The 24,915-nt window shown below is 36.7% G+C and overlaps 1 protein-coding gene and 1 pseudogene across 3 annotated transcripts in view; one reads left to right on the top strand and one right to left on the bottom strand.

Moving 5' to 3' along the window:
* The window catches only part of Tenm3 (teneurin transmembrane protein 3), a 224,670-nt gene that overhangs the window by 184,853 nt on the left and 14,902 nt on the right, over nt 1-24,915 (bottom strand). For all 3 annotated transcript variants that reach the window (XM_012516586.2, XM_023699614.1, XM_023699615.1), the window contains exon 2: nt 730-968. In XM_012516586.2, the coding sequence (XP_012372040.1) occupies nt 730-901 (172 nt within the window). In that variant the 5' untranslated portion in view covers nt 902-968. The remainder of the gene's footprint in view (nt 1-729; nt 969-24,915) is intronic.
* Nucleotides 11,941-12,413, top strand: LOC101592984 (annotated as a pseudogene).

Below are 24,915 nucleotides of genomic sequence, written 5' to 3'. Positions count from 1 at the left end.
TTTCCCTAGGCTTAGAAGCAGATCAAAATAAGATGCAGTCATTTCTGGCATTTGTAAAAGCAATTTCCAGTAGTTTGCTCAAATATATTATGAAATAGTTAAATGAAAGAAATCCTTATAGTTTCTATTAGTAGTTTCCATTATTTGTATTACTTTTAAATGAAAATATGATCAATACTACATCGGAAAAGATGAAAAAATCACATATATGAAAGCCTCTATAATCCATTCATTGTTCTATGGATGCCCCGGTCTCTGGAGAGTGCTCCTGAGTGCAAGATGATGGTCCTGAGGGATGAGTTTTACATTTAGATAGCTGAGTTAGATGAAAGACACAAGGGGTGGAGAGCTCCCTATCAAGGAAGAATTGAAGGAGACTCACAGATAGTCATCATTCTTGCAAATGTATGAGTCATTTTGTGTGCAAAAAATGTAACAGTGTTGCCCAGTTTCACAAAGAGTGTTATTAGCAAATGTACTCTATAGTTTTCATCCAATAATACAAATTGGTTTTTATGAAAATGAATCATCTACACAACTAGCTTTTCTCTTTATCTACATCTGGTGAAAATTACTTAAAATATTCTGTGATTTAGCATATATTAGTACCAACCCATCCTTCACAAAATACATCTCCTAAAATATTTCTTGATCAAAATATAAATAAATCTAACAAAACAACGGTATAGTATCCCAATCAATAAAGTACTTCTAAAATCCTGTACTTACCTATAAAATATGACAAGAGTATTGCCAGGAGCACTGAGACACCTACAGCACACAGTGCAGTACACTTCCAGCTACAGTACTTTGAAGACTTCTTGAATTTAAAAGCACTTCTTGATAGGGTGTTTCTAGGTAATGGCCGAGTAGGCGGCGAATAAACAGAGCCAGATGCCATTGTGTATCCTGGGGTTGCAGTACTGAACAGTGGCGTTGTCCCTGTTCCTGTTTTGAATAGGAAATGCCTGTGAAAAAGGAGAACATCATTATAAGATATGGATATGTAATGACAGGAATATGTTAAATTTGACACACACAGCTATGCATCAGCTCTCTGGTGTCTCTCTCTTACATACTCTCTCTTCTCTACTTAGCTTGTGGAACTTCAACCATAAAGTAAATGCTTTAATTAAAATAGCCAAAATCATAAAAACGACTCTAATGAAACAGGGTTATATTTGGTGTATGTTGTAGGATTATAAATACAAATGATCAGTGTCCCTTCAAGTAGACATCTTCAGAGACTATGAAATTATTCTAATCATATACCTGTAATTTATTGAATATAACCATTTGGAACATCTTTTGATGAACTAACTGTATTGAGTATCTTCACACCTGACATAAGAAGGGTCTTGTTTTCTTAGCTACACCTGTATTTTATTTGAGTATGTACTCATGTAAATATATATATATAAACAACTGTGCTAAGGTTTTTCTTTTTTTTTTTTTAACAGCTTTCATCTAACTTTAATAAAGGACCTGGAAAAGAAAAGGCTAAATGTGTGGCGAAGGACAAAATGAACCCCCCCTGCAAAACCCTGAGGGTGATATAAATACAATCTGGGGGCAATATTTATTAAAACTATGACTTGTAGTTTACAAAGGTTCTCATTAGCAACAGAAGTATAATTGACCTTAACATCCTCAGTGAGCCTGAGGTTTCACATCGTCTTCAGAATCCTGCAGTGTGCTCTAGGCAGGGTGTGGGGCTATGGCACACAGGGCCGACACCACACATGTGCAGGCCTCAGAGGCCAAAAGGTGGCACAAAGCAAAAGACTCCAGTCTCCTTTGGACGGCTCACTCCACAGCCCCCAATGTCCCTGTATTCCTGTCTTCCAAATTCCACCTGCGCTAATGTTCTTCTACATGTAGATTTAGTTTCCGGATGTCCATGGAAGGGGAATCAGACCAAGCCAGTACCAGGCAGCTCAACATTCAAGACATGCAGGTGGGATCAAGTGACCCAGAAAAGTCCAAAACAAGAGGAGAAATCAAAGTAATGGGTGAACCAAGGGACCAGACAGGGCCAGGCCAAGTGTGGGTACATGTGCTGGCGGTTGACAGGACCGGCAAGGCTGAGAATAGGCCCTGGCCGAGGTGCACACATAACCACAGGCAAAACCAACAGCATGGAAGTTTCTCTAGGAGTAGTGAGAGACCAGCATTTGTCACGTTAGCTGTCCAGCCTAGTGCTTCTGCATACAGACACAAAGAATAGAACCATATGGGGCCACCATTCTATATCAAAGGGCTCTGGGAAACTCCAGTGATAGATGGGCTTAAGCCCCCACATCCGGAGGCCAAGATAAGCTGTGTAGTCAGCACAAACCCTACAGCAAAGCTGGGTGGAGTACACAGTACATGTCTAAGAGCTGAATTAGACACTACCACACACCTGTAATCACTGGAGGAACTTAACTATGTTATTTCTTTTTGTCTGATTGGTCATCCATTTTCTGTCTAGTTAGGGTGTTTTGTTTCGCTTTTTTTTGGGGGGGGGTAGAGGTACTGAGAATAAAAATCAGGACCTCATTTTTTTCCAGGCAGGTATTGTACCATGGAGCTAAATGCCTGGCCCTGAGGTATTTTGTTTTGTTTTTTTGTGGTTATCTTTGTTCTGTTTTTATTGTTCTTTCTTCTCTCTTTTTTCATTGGTTAGACACATTACCTTTCTCTTTATTTTCTTCTACTTGTCTTTTTTCTCTTTTTCTTCAACATTTTGAAATTATGCTATCTTCAAATGAGTAAACATTGTACTTTTTTCCTGATTCACTTCAAATCTCCTATATTTTCTCTTTCATCCTTTCTGTTCTGTGTCCTCCAGCTTCCCAAAACTTGAGTGATCATCCTTTGCCATCCAGCTTTGCTTCTACTATATTTGACCTCAGTGATCTCTCTACCTCATTCCTTTCCCTTTTGGATACCACACTCACCCCAGCAACAGGGAAAAATCACTCCACTAAGAAGAAAATCATTGTGGACTAGTTGTTGGTATATGTTCGATTCTGTTATATAACTGTGGAATTTGATCTGTGGTCAAAGGCTTCAGGTTAATAGTTACCACTGTTAGTAGCTCAACTGTGCTTAATGCTATCACTACTGCTTGCTGAGTTGCTTTAGCCAGGATATTTTATATGTTATAATTAGTTTTACATTGATTGTATTGGATCATAATCATCACAATAATCTAATGCCAAAGAACTGGATGCTAAACCAAGTAACAACTTTTCATCCTCAACAAATAGGGAAGGTGAGTTCTTGAGAAAAGATATAAATAACCACCTATATCTAGAAGACATTCCTGAAGAACAGACATCTCTTAGGGAAGTCTTGATGCTGGCAATAAAGCTGTATGAAACAAAATAAAAGAAAAATTAGAAAACATAAAACAAAATGAAAGATACTAGAGTAGACACAGATAAAAAACAGAAGACCTTAAAAAATGATGAAAAACATAAATGCCCAACATAGGAAAGAAATGCAATCCATGAAACAGATCCAAACATAAATTCAAGGGATTAAAACCTCCAGTAAATGTATATACAACAGAGTAAACAACAGCAAAAACAGAATAGATCTAGAAGACAAGATTGCAGTTAATGACTATGAAAAGAAAGACATTCTTAAAAGTAGAAAGACACGAGAAGTCAATCCAATAGCTATAAGATGAAGCAAAGAAGATGACACAAGATTGATTGGAATCAGGGAAAAAACTGGAGACAGAACAAATGCCATAAAAAAAAAACCCTCTTCACAGAAATAATGGCAGAAAAATTCCCAAACATGGATAAAGAATTTGACATACAGTTAAATGAAACAGAGAACTCCAACAGCCAAGACCAAAAAATCTCCATCAAGGTACATAATAATCAAGATTCCAGAAATTCAGCACAAAAACAGTTTATTGCTCAGTGGCATAAGCACCTGCCTGGCAAGCAGAAGGTCCTGAGTTCGATCCCTGGTGCAAAGAAAAACAGATTATTAAAAGCAGTTAGAAAAAAGAAACAGATCACCTATAAAGGAAAGTCAATTAGAATCACAAAAGACTTCTCAAGACAAAACTTCATATCAAGGAGAACTTAGAGTAAGGTACTTAAAGCCCTTGGTGGGGGGGGGAAAAGGGGGTAGGGAGCGGGCGGGCTGGGGGGGGGAAGCCAAAATTTTGAAAAGTGACCTTTCCAATTGATAGAGAAATAAGATACTTCCATGACAAAGAACATCTGAGGAAATTCATGACTACCAAATCAAATTTTCAGAATGTTCTGAAGGATATATTAAAAAGAGAAAATGAAAACCAAAATAACAAGAACAACAATAGAAAGAAACCACCAGGTAGGGGAAACAACTAAACAGAGGGAAAAGAACCAACAACAAGAAAACACTATGAGGGCCGGTAAGATAGCTCAGTGGTCTAAGCACATGCTTTGGCAAGCGCAGGGACCAGGGTTTGATTCCCAGCCCCACAAGCTGGGCCAGCCCTGCTCCCAGGGTGCGCTGAGCCAGGGATCCAGTCCGGGTGTGGTGGCGCATGCCTGTGATCCCAGTGCTGGGGAGGCTGAAAAACAGAAGGATCACTATGAGTCTGAGCTGAGTAGTGAGACCCTGTACCAAGTACATAAGTGGAGAAAACAAACAAACAAACAAACAAACAATGTGAGACAGATCGACACATATCTGTTATGACCATTAGTGTAAATGGTTTCAATTCACCAGTCAAAAGAAAGAGACTTGCAGAATGCATCAAGAAACAAGATCCAATAATATGCTGCATTCAAGAAATACATTTAACGCTAAAAGAAATTCACAGGTTGAAAGTTAAAGGATAAAAAAACACAGAAATAAGCAGGGTAGCTATTCTATTTGCAGACAATGTGAAATTCAAGTCAAGATTGATCAAAAGAGACAAAGAAGGTCACTATATTCTTATGGGAATACTCTAAGAAAGAGATACAAATAATAAATATTTATGTACCAAACACAGGTTCACTCATCTACACAAAACAAATACTAGTAGACATTAAAAAATCATGTAAGCACTAACACAATTAATGGGGTTAATACCCTTAATACCCTACTATCACAATTAGATATATCAACTAGACAAAACTTGACAAATATCAGAATTAAAGCAAACCTGTGAACAAATGGATTTAGTAGTTGCCCACAGAGTGTTCTACCCCCCAGCATCAGAATACATATATTCTTCTTAGCTAGACAAGGGATGTTCTCTAAAATAGACCATATATTATTCCATATAATATGTTTAAGTAAATGGAGAGGAATTGAAATTATGCCAGGCATATTATCTGACCATAGTGCAATGAAATTGGAAATCAACAGCAAAAGAAACCACAAAAATTACATAAACACATGGAAAGTGAACAACACACTCCAGAACAACCCATGGTCACAGAAGAAATTAAAGAAGAAATTAAACAGTGTCTAAATTTAACTGAAAATGCCAGTACAACATATTGAAACATATAGCATGCAATGAAAACAGTCATATGAGGGAAATTTACAGCTGTAAATTCTCACATCAGGAAAACAAAATGAGCTCAAAAAATAACTTTATGTTAAACCTTAAACTCCTATAAAAGGAAGAATGAATCAACCCAAAGCTTACATGAGAGAGGAAATTATGAAGATCAGAGCAGGAATCAATATACTTGAGAATAAGAAAACAAAACAAAAAAAATCAATCAATCAAAGAGTTAGTTCTTTGAAAGAGTGAATAAAATTGATGACCCCCCCCCTAGGCAACCTTGTCAAAAAGAGGAGGAAAAGAAACAAAATCAAGCCCTTAGAAATGAAAAGTATGAAATTACAATGGATCCTGTGGAAATCCAGAAGATTATCAATAGTTACTCCAAGGACCTGCACTCTTCTTCTGTGGAAAACACAGAAGAAATGGACAGATTCCTAGACACATACGAATTGTCAAAACTGAATCAAAAAGGTATATATTCTAAGTAACCTGATATCACTCAATGAAATTGAAAATGTAAGTAAAAACCTACCAACCAAGAAAAGTCCAGGTCCTAATGGATTCACTGCTTAGTCCTACAATAAATTTAGAGAAGATCTAATGCTACTAATACTCTTTAATGAAACTGAAAGAAAAGCAATACTTCCAAAATAATTCCTGGAAACAAGTTATTGCACTGATACCAAAACCAGAGAAAGATCCTACCAGAAAAGAAAACTACAGGCCAATCTCCTAATGAATATAGACAGATGTCCATGGAAACATTCTCACCCTAGCCTGCTTCTTCACTCGCCACGGGCAGTTGGTCAGTTCTCAAGGGATGTCAACTATTTTATTTTTAGCTCATGTCAAACACAATCATGAAGGTAAATCTGCTTGGGGCTGAGAAAGGAAAAAAATCAGTGAATACTTTCTAAAACTAAATCTAAATAAATGAAGAGGTCAGTGAAGCAAATTTTAGATCATCAAAAGATTCCTAATAATGATCATAAAACAGTGGAGCCTACTGACTAAAAGTTGTTTACTGTCTTACTTTGAAAAATATTAAGCACAAATTTAGGGAAGATGATTGATCATAAGATTCCTATTAACAATAAAACTCTCCAAATTTAAAAAGAAACATCATGCTTTTCCTGTTTATATTAAACATTATGCTTGTAACAGTGTATATTCAGTCAGTATCCTAATGTTGATAACATCTCCCTTTAATCTGTGCAGTTAATGGGCTGTACATTCAGGTTAGAAACAACTCTTAATATCCCATCTTTACACAAGATATATTCAAAGGGTACACAACTAAATCTATTTCATTCTAATACTCACGCATTTTATTCTATTTTAGAAAAAAATTAAATATATGAAATCATTTAAGGGATTAACAACTGGAAAGTTAGACTGCCAGTGTTTTAATTTTGCTTTATGTGTCCTTGGACCAATTCTTTAACCACTCACTTTATTTTTATTTCTTAATCTGTAAAATGGGAAACACAATCATATTTACCTCATGGTGGTTATGAAGTTATTTATTGTGAACAAATGTAAAAGTGTTTGGAACATAATAAGCAATACATAAACTTTTGATGAATAAAGAGGAATTGAACTCATGATTTTACTGTATTATTGCTCAGAAAAAGCTCAAAGGTACAGACAGTGTCCAAAAAATTCTTAAGTGAATAATTACCTATGTGAAAAAACAAACAAACAAAATAATAGCCTAGGTGGCCCACAGAAATAGTGAGAGTTGTTCAAGTGTGCCTCATGCAGGGAAAGAATTCTGGAGAGAAATCACAAGGCATGGGATCCTGTTCTCTCACTTCCTTGTAATGTGACTCTAGGAAGCCTCAATGTCTTTTCCATCTGTAAAATGGAGTGAATGATTTATTTATCTTATAGGGTTGTAAACCAGTTAATAAATTTAAAAATGATTTTGTCAACCACAAAATTAGAAAAGATGCAAATAGCAAGTTACAACTTCTATATCACATATTAGTAACTATATCATGAAGCCATTTTCCTCCACTGAACTCCTACTCTGTAAAATGAAAAGTTTACAGTTTGAATTAAATGGTGCATTGGAGGATTTTAAATGAAGCATTTTTAACACTTCCAACATAATCATATTCATCATGGCTGATAAGAATGTAACCTCCGGAACTAGACTGTTTTCAAATTCTGCTGTCACCGATCATTAGCTGGATGATGAACTCACATTTTTATGCTTTATTTTATCATCTGTGAAATGGGCATGATAACAATACCCACTTGCTGTGAAGCTTTTTATGAGGATTAAAGAAACACATATAATGTTCACATTAGTACTCAGCACAAATGCTAATAAACATTAAATATTTATTATTCTGTTCAAATTCACATATTGAAATCTTCATTCCAACAAACCAAAAACTAATTTAAATATTAATAATTTGAAGGTTTTAAATCTTAGTTCAAAATGTAATATCATGGATAGGGATGCAGCTAGGTGCTGTAGTACTGGCCTAGCATGCATGAGGACCTAGGTTCAATAGCTAGCACCACACACACACACACACACACACACACACACACACACACACACACTTACTCTAACATCATCAAAAGCTGTAAGGTACAAAATGAATTTCCTGGATTACAAATTGGTCCTGGAGATCTTATGCACTGGCATTACTCTGAATGAGAAGATGGGTTGTATCAGGCCAAGAAGTAATAGTCATCTAGATGAAGCCTCAGCAAACTTTTTATGCAAAAGCACAGAGAGCATTCTAGAATTTTTCTGGCTGTACCACTGAATACAAAAATGATTGAATGTACTATCCTCCAATAAAACTTAATGAACATTGACATTTTAATTTCATAGAATATTCTTCTGTCATGAAATATTTTTTATGTTGTCAATTATTTAAAGATGAAAAATCCATTTTACATCATAAGCAGTATGAAAACAGTTAGAAAGGCGGGATATTTCCTGTTGACTCCTGATCCACATCTTCACTTTTTAAAGGTTTATACAAAAAGACTAAGAGGCTCAGTGGACCATAGTAAAAAACTATTCCCTCAACATCAGAGAGAATTAAAGAAAAAACAGTTTGAAAGATGCGTAAGTATTTCTACTTGGAGAAGGTGGAGCATATCTATCTATCTATCTATCTATCTATCTATCTATCTATCTGGATAGAGATAAATATGTATAGAGTTGGAGTTTGTGAGATATTATTTAATTGCACAGAAATCTTATGATTATCTTCTTAGAAAATTCAATTAAAAAAAAAGTCCTACCAAGCACTACAGGATGTATTTCATAGGGCCAAATAATAGTCTTTACTGAAAAAGAAGACTGGGTACAACTCATTATGTTATAACCTGAGTGGGTTCTGGTATCATATCCTTTTTGGATGACTCCTCCTGTCACTACTGAGCCAACTATCCATACTGTCCCCTTCATGAATGACAATAGTGATAACTACCGTCTGCTGAGTACGTATTGTGTTACACGCTATTATTTCATTGCTTATTCACTGTCATGCACTGGAGGATAAAATAACTGTTACTATCACCATCCTTCATCCTCGAAGTCTCGACTCAGCTTTTAAAACCTGCCACTTGATCCAACCAAAGCCATCCTCAATCTCTACCATGTCACAATGTATATTTTCTTCAAAATGCTCAATGTAACCAGTTATATCATTGTTAGTTTGTTCAGTTGTATTCAGTTTTTCCCTGGCACTAGGGATCTAATCATGGGGTACTCTACCCCTAAGCATATTATATCTCTATTTAAAACATTTATTATTTTAATACAGGGTTTTTAGTAAACTTCCTAGGCTGTTTGTTTCACTTGAAATTTCTTTCTTTTTCCTGTATTTGTTCTGTGTCACCCTTGCCAATTTCAGTGGCTGTTTTATTTTAGTTGACTCTGGAAGAGATAAGATGGCACCGCCGAGTCTCTTACTGGTGTTCTCTGTCTGTCTTTCTTTCCTTCTTTCTCTCTTTCTTTCTTTCTTTCTTTCTTTCTTTCTTTCTTTCTTTCTTTCTTTCTTTAATGTATTTAGTACAGGGTCTACAGAGTCTCACCATGCAGCTCAGACTTTTAGTGATCCTCCTGTTTTCAGCCTCCCAAGCACTGGGATTACAGGCATGCACTACCACACCATCTTAATCTCAATCTCAGTGCACCTGGGGTCATGGACACGGCTGGAATGGCAGGTCAGGGATCAAAGCCAGGTCACTGTGTCTGCCTAAGCAGGTGCTTTGGTCTGCTGAGCTATCTGGCTGGCCCTTTCTTAATGGTTTTCTGAAGTCCATACTAATAGGTGAAATGGAATAAACTAGAATGTCACCAGAATATCTGGAAAAAACAGCATGCATGAATTCCCCCTATATGAGGGCAATATCTTCAAACTGGGAGAAAGCACAGAACCATTGGAGCAGAGGATCTGATGGGGCCCACAAAGAGAAACCCATGCTCTGCATGACAGGCAGCGTGCTGGGAAGATAGCAAGACTCTCAAGAAGGCTGAGGCTTTTTCTGTCATGTTGAGGGTAAAAAATAGCAGAAAGAACTACCCAATGAAGCTCTGCACACAGAAAAAACCAAAATTGTATAGTATAGGGTATGTGGTGCAGTGGTTTGGGGTTTTGCAGGGTGAATAACACAATACAGGACACATTTTTATAAGATTATTTTATAGAGAATCACCTAAAGAATCATATACAAAGAGTGCAGGAAAGCTGCATACACTAAGAACCAAAGAATCCAGTTGAGGGCCTGGATCCTATTATCCTGCATGAGTCCATTTGTCCAAAACCAAAAGCTCATAATGTTGTCTCCCACAAGTCCAACTAGAGGCCTAAAGCCCTTACAAAATCTCATGCAGGCCTGCTTCACGGATCTGTGCTGGGAAGGCCCAAAGGTCAGTGAGGGAAGCTAAAAAAGACTGTGGCAGTGGGATGAAGGATCTGCGCTAGCAGGCTGAGGGTTCTGAACTGGATCCAGGAAGCAACACTCAAAGTAAGAACCAGAGTAAGAACCAAAGTATCATAGACATCCTCAGCAACAATGAGATCCTGAGCTCCTCCAATAATGAGGAAAGCCAAGTTCCAGCAGGAACGTCAATGCGACAGGATTCTCTCAGAGAAGTGATGCTCAAGGTGTGGACCAGAGCTCCCCTAAAGTGAACCATAGACATTCTCAGAGACAATAAGGTCCTGAGCTCCTCTTCCAGTGAGAACAACCAAGTTCACTAGGAAAGCCAGCATGACAAGGTCTCTCAGCAGAATACCCCACGAGAACCAGAAGCTTCTAATAGCCTCCCTTCTTCTCTTGTTCTGCCTCTTATGCTGCTGACAACAGTCCTCAGGTGGGTCTCCCACACCCAGAGCTACCTGGTTCTATTCAGGTGGGTGTAACAAGTTGAACACCAGTGGGCAATCCACTACATGTGGGCTCACGGCCCCCAACAGATTACCTTGCCATGGTCTTTTGATACCACACAGACCTTCAGGGGGAGAGTAAATACACAGAGGCTATGAGAAGTACAGAATGTCTGAAAGCAACAGAATATAACAAATATTCTCCTTAGAACCAAAATAAAAGTCCATTCTATTAAGCGTTAAGAAGAAAGGAACAGAGGGAATGGTGGAGGGCAGAGGGCATGCGCACCAGAGATGAAGAGCCTGTGCCTGGCTTCTGAAAAGGAGACTCTAGAGTGCATAGAGTCCATAGATAGTGGACCTCCACGGCATCAGGAGTAGCACAGAAACAGTCCAGCATGCAGCCAGACCTGAGAGTCTTCACAGACAGGAAAGAAGACCGTCTCAGCACTAATTCAGACTCATAATGAAGGGACAGACAGTGTGGAACTGAATGTCCTGGTGGAGAAGGCTCAGTCACCAGATGCTCCCTGCTATGTTCAGAGTGTCATATAAAACGACAGGGTAGAAGAGGGAAGGACTCAAAATGTCTAAACAAAAGTTTCTAGGGATGAGGACTTAAACTATAAGCAAAATCCAAAAGCTGTAATTCTAGCCTAAGTTGACAGGCTAAGAATGATACCTCTACTACATAAATCTGATGCTGGTCTTCTCCCATTAGAATGAAAGTTCCATGGAGCATTATTGACCCCTGTATTTCAAACTGAAAAAGTTCCTGGTATTTAAATATGTGTAAAATAAAATGGCAACCTCTGTAGTTGAGGAAGGAGAGTAAATCTGAAAATAGTTGGGACCAACATGAAAAGCATACCTGAAAAGTGTTAAAGCTTTATTCAAAATAGTTTAAGTAATTTCTTAATGGGAGATGGAATTTGAATCTGCATTCAAATAGGACTCCAGCCCTTTAGCTGCCATCTTGTGTCCCTGCTTGTGTAAGCCTAATTTCAGCTGCTTGACCTGAGATCCTCTGAGAGCCAGCCTTAGTCCACTGCACAGCCCCCTATTCATGTTAACAGGATGAAAGAAGCTATCACGAACCAGGAAAAATTTGCCAAACTGCAGGCACAACAGCGTGTTGGTGGGAAAGGAACTGCCTGCAGAAAGAAGGTAGTTCATAGGACCACAGCAGATGATAAAAAACTTCAGTTCTCATTTAAGTTAGAGATAAACAGTATTTCTGGAAGTGAACAGGTAAATATGTTTACAAACCAGGGAACGGTTACTCACTTCACCAACCCAAAAGTTCAGGCATCTCTGGCAGCAAACACTTCACCATTACAAGCCACGATGAGACAAACAATTGACAGAAATGCTACCCACTGTCTTGAACTCACTTGATGCAGACAGTCTAACTAGTTTAAGACCAGCTAAAGCTCTGCCAAACAACGTGGGGATGGAGAAGCACTGCTTGGTACTGGAGAGGAGATGATGACGAGGTTCCAGATCTTGTGGAGAATTTTGAGGAGACTTCTAAGAATGACGCAAACTGAACTAAGTCAGCTTCTGAAAAAGATCAAACTTGGCCTAGGAGCTGCTATTTTACTGCAGTTCTTTTCAGTTTTTGCTTACATACTATTCACTCTTTGCAGCAAATTAAGTTGGAGAAGTCTGGGAATAAGTTTGAAACAAAGATTCCAAAAGAAACAAACAAATAGGACTCCAAAGATCAGTCTTAGCTTCAGGATAAAAATGTGAATGTCCACTGTGCAGAGGACCATGAGTCTGACTGATGCTAATCTCTAGTTTAAATTTCCCAACTAAACTATCAATATATGCTCTCATTGTTGAGGCAGCAGAGCAACTTTCAAGTATTAGGATTGCACTTTTATGAAATTCTTGTTTTTTGTTTTTTGTTTTTTTTTTTTAAGAAGAAAGTGACACTCTGAGATGCTGCTGAAAATAAAGATGTAAGAATCAGGAATGTGGCCAGTGAAAGAACACGTCCTCTGCAGGGTCTGAGGTCATGTGTGAGGGCCTGAGTTCAATCCTTAGCACTGCCCCGTGTAAATGGGAAAAATATCGGGGCCTGCGAGATAGCTAGCAGAATAAGCACTTGCCTAGCAAGTGCAAGGGCCTGAGTTCAATCCCTGTTCCGCCAAAAAAGGGAAAAATAAATATATAATATTCTTAAATATTTTATTCATTAGTATTAGTATAATTCAAATCTTCTTGACCTTGAAATAGTTTCTATTTTATTTAATCATAAATTTATTTTTGTTGCTGCAGGAACCAACAGAACATAGTTTTACTCTTTGCCACTGATTTTCAATATAAAATTTTCTCCCCTTCGGTCAAAATGACCAACCATATCAGGAGAGCATCAGATTAGGGCCTGGGCATTTTGTGTACAGAAACATAATAAAACATTGAATGAGGAGCCAGATTACCAGTGCCTTATATTTTTAAATCATTGGCCTCTATTTAATATGGCTCTGATACATAAAGAATTAGTAAATATTTTTTAAATTGATGTATTTTGAAACCATTTAAAAATGATACTATTTGTGTGAGGGCTGATTAAGTAGATTCCATAGATACAGCTAAATATACATTTAAAAAGCTCTTATACACAGTAGGGAAGGTCTGTGCCACCATATCTTCTATAGCAGAGAATATGTGGCTTCAGATTTGTACAAATGGATTAGTGTTTGGGTTCAAACAGAATCTACCTTTCCAAAGAATACTTTTATTTCCAGTATAATACATAACACATAAAATCCTACAAACTGCACCCCATGATTAATGTATCTTTAAACCTAGGTCTCCCCTTTATTTTTCTCCAGATCCAACACCAGGATTCCTTACGTTTAGAATTCTACAAATAGCGAAAAAATAATACTGAAACTCATATGAGGTATGTACAACAGCTGTCTGTATGAGAAAATTATTTTGTCATATAATGCTTTATGAGGCATCCATTTTTCTGTGTTAATAGTTTTTCCTTATCCTATGATTCTTTGCCTGGTCATATGGCTTTGGGAATATGTTTTTCACATATAAAAATTCTGCAAAAATTACTATCAAAAACATATGGGTTTGACCTGGAAGCCACATGAGATTCGTAGAATAAAGGCAGAAATTTTCTTTATTCCTCATATTTGGGAATAAAAAAGTGAATCTTGTGAGAACATGCCCCATTGTATTCAGCAATAAAGCAGCAGCAGCTTCTTTTTAACACAGAGCACACTGGAGCCAGTTGATTTTTGTTCTGATGTTTCTAATGATGCCCTGCATGATGCCTGCCTCCAGTTCTCAGCTATTTGTGCCCCTGTTTTCACTCCGGTGATGAACTAGAGAGGAACACTTGAAGAGAGACTATCTCAGACTGAAATGAGGAAAATCAATTTCAAAGCCCCAAAGACAGAAGGTCACTGAACACTAACAGTTGCTTTGTGGCTTTGGAATCTTGAGGGGGATTCTATTTAACAACAACAACAACAACAAGACAAGAACTGTGGAACTGCACTGCATCATTAACTTCTAATGTTATGCAAAGCTAACACACAAATGGTAAGGATTACTGTATATTAAGCACAATTGATAGTTGCTCTTTGGCTTTGAAAATTGAAAGATCCGTTTCTTTGTTGATCTGCCTCCATTTCATCAGCTTTTACTCTCTGTCCTCATTTGTACTTTTAAAGGATTGTATAATGTATTTTTATACAGGTCAGTTCACAAATTTAAATTTAATAAGCACAGTGACAAAATTTCTTGCTGTCATGGTTAGTATCTTTTTGGTAACTATCTAGTATCTTTGTTCTCTATGTTTCAGATTGAGGGACTGAGTAATTTTCAACTACACTGCTGGACTATTCCCAGTTATACCTCCAGAGATTCCTGCATTCCTTTTTCAGAGCAGTTTTTTCTCTTATTTTCAGAGTACTAAATTCTGTGTTCTTCGAGCTCAACTTCCTCCTTTAAATCTATTTATTGAAGACAGAGAAGTGGAAAGAGTAACACATTCATTGCTAATTTTCTTCTACCCTCAAATTAAATACTACACTAGCCAGATGTAGTAGTGCACACCTGTCACCCTAGGTAGCATTCCAGAGGCTGAGGCATGTGAGTCACTGTGACTTCCAAACCAGCCTGGACTACATACTGAGCTCAAAATTAGGCTGAATTACACAGTAAGACCTGTGTCAAAAAAACAAAGAACAAAACAAAACACCAAACCAAACCAAATAACTGAACACACCCAGTACTCTGAATTACTTCTGTAAATTCAGGCAAATTAATTAATTAATTATCCTCTTGATCTCTTTGTATTTATGCTTTGTGTCTTAGGGTTTTTGTTGTTGTTGTTGCTGCTGCTGCTGCTGTTCTGTTTTGGTTTCGGCATTACTGGAGATTAAACCCAGGGGCTCCCACATGCTTGGCAAGTATTCTACCACTGAGCTACATCCTCAGCCCTCATCTTCATTTTTAATTGATTTTGTCTTTCAGAATGGTAACAATATACATCATCTCAAGATTTTTAATGCTAAGATAATCAGATTTTTGAGTTGTTACATATAATATTAATCAATGAGGATTTACTTAAGAAAAAACTAAAAAGTACAAAACTAAGTAGGTTAGTATAAGAGTCACTAGAACAAAATGGGTTAATTCGCTCATCTTTTCTTCAGGAGATTAATATAATCATGGTATTTCCATAATATTGAGTAAATGATTTAGTGTATCAGAAATTACAGGAACCCAATAAAAAGCATCCTTGGAAAATGTGTTATGGCATTATTCAAAGTGGCTTGAATCATTTCTTCAATGGGAGATTACGACAAAATAAAATTTAAACAGAAAGGGTACATCTACCAAATGTAATTTTAATTAGTTTAAATCCATAAGTGGTTATCTTCATGGAAAACTTTGTTTTCTTCAATAATTTTAAATATTTTCAAAAATCTTTATAGAGATTCACAAAGCAAATAATTGGAATACAAAGTACAGCAATAGGTGTTCAGCCCCTTTCGCTAAGGCACAGTGAAAGCTTTATTGGTAATACGCAGACACCTGGGGAAACGTGCTGCATGCACCATTTATTGTACAGCACAGAGCAAAGGCAAGACTATATCAAAAATGTTGATTTCCCCATTTTAGAACCTTCACTGGGCAATGAATAATTTACATTAAATTAAATATGAGCTGTTTAAATAAAATGTTTTGATGTTGCACTTTTTGCTCTTTGTAGGCACATCAATGAATAGTTACCTAGGACATAAATTGCTTTCTTTAACTTAGATGTTCTGTTTTACAATGTGTCAATAAGTAGAAAGACTGGCTATATTTGGCCCAATTTACAACTTTTTCAGTATTCAAAGTTTTCATTTATGAGGTAAGAAAATTTTAAGGTGCAGCTTCCTTTTCCTTTCAGCAAAATACAAGTTTCTGGATTTAAGAGGTTTATTGAAGGTCTCACAAGATTTCCTCAACATCAAATGGCATTTCCAAAATGACATTTTCAGATCTAAAGCAAATGAATCCCATAGTTGTGGATTAAACTTACCTGGGGATATATGAAAGCTAAAATTAACCACTGAGTTCAAAGCAGTTTTAGTCACTTCATGTCAAAACAAAGAATTGTTTACCTAGAGTTCATTGTAGGATATTTTGAAGTCATGTTGGTACTTTCTCTATTATCCATATTGCTCATTTAATTTATCATAGTCTTTAATTATGTATCTTGATTAAAAGTACATCAGATAGTATATTAAGCCTCAAATGTATCAATGTGTACTTGAAAGAACTGATACATGGAAAAGATGACACAGCATTAATTGCCATATAAACATTTTGCCACTTAACATTTGTGTTTATCACAGTCTTTAGAATTTTTACTATCACATTCTCATTTTATGTTCTAAAACCAATTGGATTATCTGTTAAATAAATTTTTAGGGATGCTTCCATAGCTAATAAAAAGGCTGAACAAGGAGCTTATTTAAAGGATGTGCTTTAAAGAATGCTGAAAACAAATACAGAAAACTGAAAGAATCAAGTCCATATAAGAAATTACTCATTCTTAAGTCTTGATTCCTGTATGTTTTTCTTACCTTTGGACAATTTATTATTATTTTTTTTAAAACCTAGAGACATCTAATACAATTACTTATTGTGCTTAAATGATTAAATGTTTTCAGAGAAATCTTTATCAGCTAAAGATGCTGGTTTTCAGAAGCTCTACAAAAATCCCTGAACTAAGACTGAAGTGTCTGCTGTGAGTTTTGGGGGGAGAAATCCACCCACATAACCACCTGCAGAATGCATTCCGAGCTACTTAGCCTATAAACAATAGCAGTTCAAGCCGATTGATTATGGAATCATACGTTTTGGGAGGGTTTATTAATTTACGTAGTGAGGGGCAGGGCACCAATGTGAGTGGAAATGTACTGAGAGATGATCCCATGCATTAAATTGGTGCTTCTCAACTGTTAGCTTGTATTTGAATCACCTGGTGGTCCTGTTAAAGCACAATAAGGTCTGGGTGGAGGTAGAAACCCAGCAAAGGATGCTGGCCAGCATCCAAGTTTGAGAACCACTGTGGCAAAGTGATAGCACATTAATTTCTCAGCTTCACCTAACTTCAAGACTCCTTTAAAGATTGTAAAGCATTTCAGAAAATCAATTCAAAAGACTCCTGCTTACAAAGTTATTTCAAGTAGTCAATTAAGAATAAGGAGAAGCTGGGTCTGGTAGCACTGATGTTATCCCAGTACTGAGAGGTTGAAGTAGAGGGTTTGCAAGTTCAAACCAAGCCTGGGCAACATAGCAACTGAGTAGAGCAGTCTTATAAAAACAAAAAGCAAAACACAAATGGAATTTGTACAATACAAGGTTTAATCCATCAGACTTTAGAATCGAATGGCTTAAACACTTTTTACTTTTTACATTTTTAATTTTTCTACTTTCAAAATTCTTATTTTCTTCTCTTAATTTCTCTGATTGGTTGTTTTCCCTATTGCCTCATTTCTTTTCTAAGTCACTGCTACTTAAGTATCTACTTGGTACTTGATTGGCCCTTACTTTATGTCTGAGACACCAGCACCTACTCTGCTTTGGTTCGTCTTCATTTCACACAGTAAACACACATCTGCAACATATTACATGTGTTCCTGTGCATCTATATCATTCACTAGAGAGCATTTCCATTTCAAGAATTCTTTCATGCAATAGTTCTCTTTACATTTCCTTTGAATTCAATTCTTGTACTTTCGTGCCATGTATAAGTCTAGCTGATAACTGACACTGGGGATTTACAAGTTCCCAAAATGTTTCACCATTTTCTTCATACAAATAATGCTATTTCACTCCCCTTAATCTTCCCGGCTGGGGTAATTTTTTCTATGTTCTTTTTTGAGCTAAAAATTTGGTTTCAATTTATTTCCTGTACTAAGATTTATGCAAGAGAGAAAATTGTGGCTAATCACTCTCTTTATGAGACTGTTTCAGAGAGACTAATTCTAAATATTTTATTTATTTCCATTTATGTATTTGGTACAGGGTCTCACTGTGCAGCTCAGAGTCATAGTGATCCTCCTGTTTTCGGCCTCTTCAGCACTGGGATTACAGTGTGCACCACCATGCCTGGACTCGTGGGACTGGGGATTGAACCCTGGTCCCTGCACTTGTTAAGACAGGCGTTTAGTCGGCTGATCTATCCTGATGGCCCTCCAATTGTAAATATGTTAAATATACTCTGTACATACATACACACACACACACACACACACACACACACAAAAAAAAAAATCTCTGTATTCTCTTTACATGAGTGCTTTTTATGAAGGGGAAAACAAAACAAAAACATTTTTTTTTTCCTGAAAAACATGTCTTCTTCCTATTTTTTTTCCTTCTTTAGAACTGCTAAGTTTGGGTTGGGGATTTAGCTCAACAGAACAGCACTGGCCTGGCAAACACAAGATCTTGAGTTCGATTTCCTACCAATAAACATAATAAACTGTTGAGGTCATATTTGTGGCAAGCAGGTGATATTCCTATTACTGAACATGTTGTTACTACTACTGCACCAGGACACAGGCCACAGCAGTGGTAGGCTCTGATCCACAAAACAACACAATGAAAAAAATTCTCTTACTCAACTTTACAGAGAACAGAACACCAGCATAACTGAAACAAACTTATAAATTCCATCATGAATTCTTATTAATATAATTATAAAGTGTTTTCTCTTATACTTTGGAAATTAGTTTAAAACATGCTTCTGAGAATATAAGCAAGAGAACTTAAAGAATACTTAGCTGGTATTATGATGTAAAAAGTATTAGGAGAACTAGGTTTAATTAACTTTTTCAATGACCAAGGCAGCAGCAGTAGTACTTGAAAAAGCTATTACTAAGAATGAAAATTAGCAAATGGGACCTAAAAACTGAAAAGGCTTATCTCAAGCTTTATGGAAAAGGCAGAACAGTTAAAAAATAATAAAACATTCCTGTAGTGAGTCAAATGTGACCCCAGGAAAAAGAATGTGTATTGTGCATGAGTACATGTGCGTCTATAAATTTTCTAAGAATTGGTCAGGGCTTGTTCAAAATGCATTTATTATTTTGTTTCTAATATAAAGGTATTAGCACTATTAACTTAATTATATAAATTTCATACTGTTATAAATTATGTAATTATAAAAAGGAAACATTTCCTGTTCCTAATAAAGTGTCTCTTCTTTCATTATCACCTAAAATTCTGATATATACTTTAAAGGAAAATATTTTAAACAGGAAAATTACCCATGTCCCAAGTAAGCAATCAGTATCAGGATGTAAATTATGTATTTTGATATGAAAATAAAAGAACAAATATCTAATGATTCTAGATGTAACACAGTGTGCTAGTAAGACTGATAAACTACTTCACGCTGACAGCATGTTGGGTTCTCAAATCTATTACACTTCTGAATTGATGTGCTATTATCTTCGGACAACTTTCACACTAGGAGACGATCCCAGCAAGAAAAATGTCTTAAATGAAAAGCTTATAAACAAGATACATTTCACTGCTGCTACCTGAATTAATAGAAGCTATTTGTTAGTAATTGCACAAAAACGTTTTGAGGCAGAATTTTTAATATTTTATAAAAATTTTTGTAGTATTCATAATTATACCTTTCAGAAATTGTCCCTGTGTCAATTTATAATTAAAATGAACATGAGAACATGTTCACGGTAACTATGACATTATACATTAACCTATCACTGAAAGCTCCCAAGGGTAATTCCAGAGATTATTAAATTGATTAGAGGAGATATGTTCCAACTATCTTTTACAAGTTTGACCCTTGTAAGTAAATATCAGAGTTATGTAAAATTTAAGTAAAGTGCAGTTGAATAAGCTAGGGCTAAACTATGAAACAACATGTTTCTATTGTGGCTTTAGGCACATGTCTACAATATAGTACAAATCATGTTAGATTTTATTTGGGAATGTTAAGAACTGAGCAACAATAGGTAGAAAAACAATTTTTTAAATACTACTAGGGACTGAAACCATGGCCTCAACACTGACTGAGCTGTATCTCTATCCCTATTCCACTCTTTTTAAAATTTGGAAACAGGATCTCACTGAGTCACTAAGCTGCCCAGACTAGGCTTGAACTTGCTGTCCTCTTGCCTCAGCCTCCCACACTGGTATGCATCACCACCCCAGACTGTATCACTAAGCTCTACTCCACTACTAAGCCTAAATAGCATGTTTGTTTCGCATTTTAGTTATTTTAGTAGTTTAGGCATGATATCAGGTATACAAATCTACATTAGAGATTTCTTACATGTTTTGATATATCACACCTACTGTTGGCAGTTATTAAATAGTAAATGAAGAGTTAAAAATTCCTTTGTGTAATCTGAACAAGACTTAATCTATTTCAATACTAATTTTTAAAATTACTGATGGCAATCTATGTTCAAAATTGTTCAGAAAAGTTCTTTCAATACCTTTGAGAAGAAAGTGGGAATAATTTGAAAACCAGCACTGACATAAGTTTATGAAGAATAAAATAATTTCGAGATCATAAGGAATGCTGAAGGCCTGTATCCTAATCACCAATTTGATGTTTATGTATCAGGGAACAAAAGGTAGATGACAAAATAGAAAAACCAACAGTTCAAAGAGTAGAGAGAGGTTTAAGTAAAGGTCATTGAGCACCTACTTACCAAACTTGTCTTTCTCTCTTATCTAAAAATAAGAAACATATAAAGCTTTCACAATATTTAATACATTGGTGACAGTGGGAGCTACCTTTGGTGCTTTTTCTTGGAAGTCCCTGACTCTACCAGGGCTTTATGAAAGGAGGCTGAGTGTAGAGGAGTCAATAGTGATGCCTTCACCTTTCAGGTTTTGTGGTTAGTGTGTGCTTACTTAACCCCAAGCCTTTTTATTTTGGGATGAATAATGGCATGATCTTGAAAATCCTTCTCAGTGTAGGTATTTCATGGTAAAGTACCCAAAGAGTTAGAAACCTTCCAAATGACATAAATATACAAGTAGGATTCAATTATCACTAATCTTTTCTGTTGTAACAAAAGCAGATGGCAGTATGTTACCAAGAATATATTTTTTTTAAAAGAACAATGATCTAGCCATTCAAGGTAAAAGCAGTATACAAAAATATTGTTTCTTTAAAGGGACTCTTAATTCAGAGAGAATTGGGCTGGGGAGATAGCTCAGTGGAATAAGTGCTTGCCTGGCAAGTGCAAGGTCCTGAGTTCAATCCCTGGTATCACCAAAAAACAAACACAAAACAAAAAAATAAAAGTAAAAAAATTCACAGAGAATTGTCTCTGTGTGTGAGTGTGCATATGTGCAGCATATGTGGCAGTAGGAATTGAACCCAAGCTACAAACTCGGCCTTTTAAAAATTTTTTGTATCCTGAGAGAGGGTCTCTTCAAGTTGCTAAGCTGTCTGGGCTGGCCTGGAATTTGCAGTCTTCTTCTCTGAGTTCACAGCCAGGAGTACATCACTGTGCCTGGCTCAGAGAGAATATTTTGAAAGCCTGAACTGGGGAAGAACCCCACCAATGTACAATTTTGTTACCAAAAATTTAGTGTCATCTATAAAAGTTTCTACTTTCCTAAACTGTTTAAGAGTTTCTCTAAACATGATATTCTAGTGTGTTTTGTTCTTGTCTATGTGTAAATGTAAAAATCCAACAACTACCAATTAAGTTTGTTAGAATATGAGACTGGACATTAGAAAAATTAGCCAAATTTCAACAAAAACATTTTTGTAATCATTAGGATTGAAAAATTGCTCACAACGATTAATGTTTCATAATAAAGCTAATTTATATTTTATAGTTATTTATTTATATTTAACACAGACAAATAAGTAAACATAAAAATCAACTTCTGTGAAAATAATTATTCCCTTTTCAGTCCCCATCAGAGTGGCACAGAGGAAGCAGCATCCATGGGAAAGCTCCATGGTATCCACCAAGGTCATACAGGGCATGGCAGCATGAGGTAGAAGATTCACCAACCACGGAAATACACTAAACAAGATGGCCATTGGGTGAAACAGAGAAAGTGGGAAAGTCCGAACAAGAAAGGAAGCCAGAAAGAAACTCAGGCACTCACCCAGCATAGATCTGGAGAGACTTGTTCACAGTGTGGCAGAGCCACCTAATTTCCCTAAAAGGACATGAACTAGAGTATCTGTCAATAACGGCAAATACACTCTCAGATCACCCATGTGGGTCCAAGCTCAGCTTCTGAGATTTAGTACCCTGTGGAATGTGCAAAACTTTCTCAAATGAAGGAAGGTGGGGGTGTGGCCATAGTCATGTGGCCATAGCTAGACCCTTGTCCAGAAGCCACTGTTCTTGACTCTGGTGGAAACAATGTTTCCCAGGCAGGAGATAGTCTGGAATCTGCAGTAATAGCAGGCTCAATCCTGGTCCATAAATGTGGAGCCCAGCCCACGTTCAGAGACTCAGCAACCAGAGAAATGCTAGGAATTTTCAAAGAAAGAAGGTGGCCGGAGGTGGGGGTCAAGGGGCATGCACCAAGGCACTTGCTCCAAAGGGCACTGCTCGCACTGTGGGCAGCAGGGATTCCTGCCTCGCTAGTTCTGGCTCACTGTGGGCACAGGAGATATAGAACTGAAGATAAATTTGGAAACTCTGGGCAGTGAGGATACCCAGGCACCAGGGGTGAAGAGATAGCCCGCAGGAACTGAGGAACTGCCTCCCTCATTCCCTGAGACTAAAGAAACCACAGGCAGCTGAGTGAGCTAAGGAAAGGTAATTGGGAGTTCCAAAGATGAGGTGAGGTTAGTGGGCAGCCGTCTGAAAGTTCCTGGCTAGCAGAGAACCTAGGGCTGAACTTACTAAAGGGAACAGAATAAAGGCTCCACCAAAAATCCTGAAGAAAACAGGCTCTGGAATTCAGTAGGCTGGAGACTAGAGTTGGGTGGAGTGTTGGTTCTCTCTCAAACCTGCCTGCAGCCCACATGAGGATGCAGGCTCCCTCATGCCCAGTGTGTGGGTAAGGGTAATGGTTTAATTTTTTAATAATTACAAAGACCTATTTGGTTTACTTTTACCACTGGTGCCTCTATATCTTACAACACTGGGTTTCAACAGATGGAGATGCATGATTAATTAGTTCCAACATCCATGAAACCTCTCATGCTTCCCACTTATACTTCCTTCACCCTTTCGTCTTTGCTCCCTCACAAACCTATTTTCCACCCTCCTCTCCTTTCTGTCCAGGCATAAAACTATACCATCATGATGTGTTTCATTTTACATCTCCCCCTCTTCCTTTTTCTCCTAGCTCTTAGCCTAAACTTTGTCACTGTTACTCTTTCACCTTCTTGGGTTATTGAAAGAGTTGAAAACTTTCTTAAACGAGTTCAAACTTAAGTGCTGATACAGGAATATGACTTGGTTTTCGTATGTGGTTATTATCAATCATTGTTCTATCCTGAAGAGGAGGAGCAGATGTCTGCACATTGTCTCATACCCAAAGTCAAGGACACAAGCTAATCCCACACATTAAAGAGATCTCTATTGCGGTAGAGCCCTCTATCCCAATGGATCCACAAAATGTAACAGAAATATATAAGAACTGGGAATAAATAAGGCAACAAGATGCCTCCAAAAGCTGAGCCTCTGGGTATTAAAACAAATGAATTTCCAAAGAACTTGAAAAATAAGTTGTTAAAGTATTTAAACAAAATGAAGTTGAGACCAACAGTTGAATACTGCAATCTGTATGATGTTCAATGAGCTCCAAGAAGATACAAATAACCAATTAAATGATTTCATTAATAAGATGATTAGTGAGCTTTAGACACATAAAAGTCACTGAATGATTTAAGAAAGACTATGCAGGAAATTAATGACTATATTTTAGCCAAGAATTCGAGGTTATAAAAGGAAAGAAGGAGAAAAATCCTAGAAATGAAAATATTCCCTGAAAAATTTTGCAGACAAAGCAATCTAAATAATTCATGAGCACTAAACCAGCCACAGCAGAAAATACTCAAGGAAATTTTAAATTTTGATTTCACAAAAATAGTGAGACCAGCATCACTAATGTGCCCAAAGGAAAGAATACATCATACTGCAAGAGTAAGCAAAAGAATCAATCAATCAATCAATCAATCAATCAACTAGCACTGGAAAAACAATACAATGACTGGAATCCATAGATATTTTCATTAAAAAAAACCAATGTAAATGATCTGAACTCCTCAATCAAGATATAGACTGATAGATTAGATTAAAAAAACAAAACTCATAAGAGATACACCTCTTCCATACAAAAACATATACACTGAAAGTAAAAGAATGGAAAAGAATACTTCATAGAGATTGAGCCTAAAAGCAAATAGATGCAAGTATTCTAATTTCTGCCAAAGAACACCTCACGCTAAAACTGACTGGAAGAGACAAAGAAAGTCACTACATATTAGTAAAGGGCACAATCTACCAGGAAGATAGATACAGATGATATCCATACATATATGGATATCAC

Source organism: Octodon degus, unplaced genomic scaffold (assembly GCF_000260255.1).
Source record: "Octodon degus isolate 3935 unplaced genomic scaffold, OctDeg1.0 scaffold00114, whole genome shotgun sequence".
Taxonomy (NCBI): Eukaryota; Metazoa; Chordata; class Mammalia; order Rodentia; family Octodontidae; genus Octodon; species Octodon degus.
The sequence above is the reverse complement of the archived record's forward strand: the minus strand, read 5'-3'. Positions and strand labels throughout refer to the sequence as shown.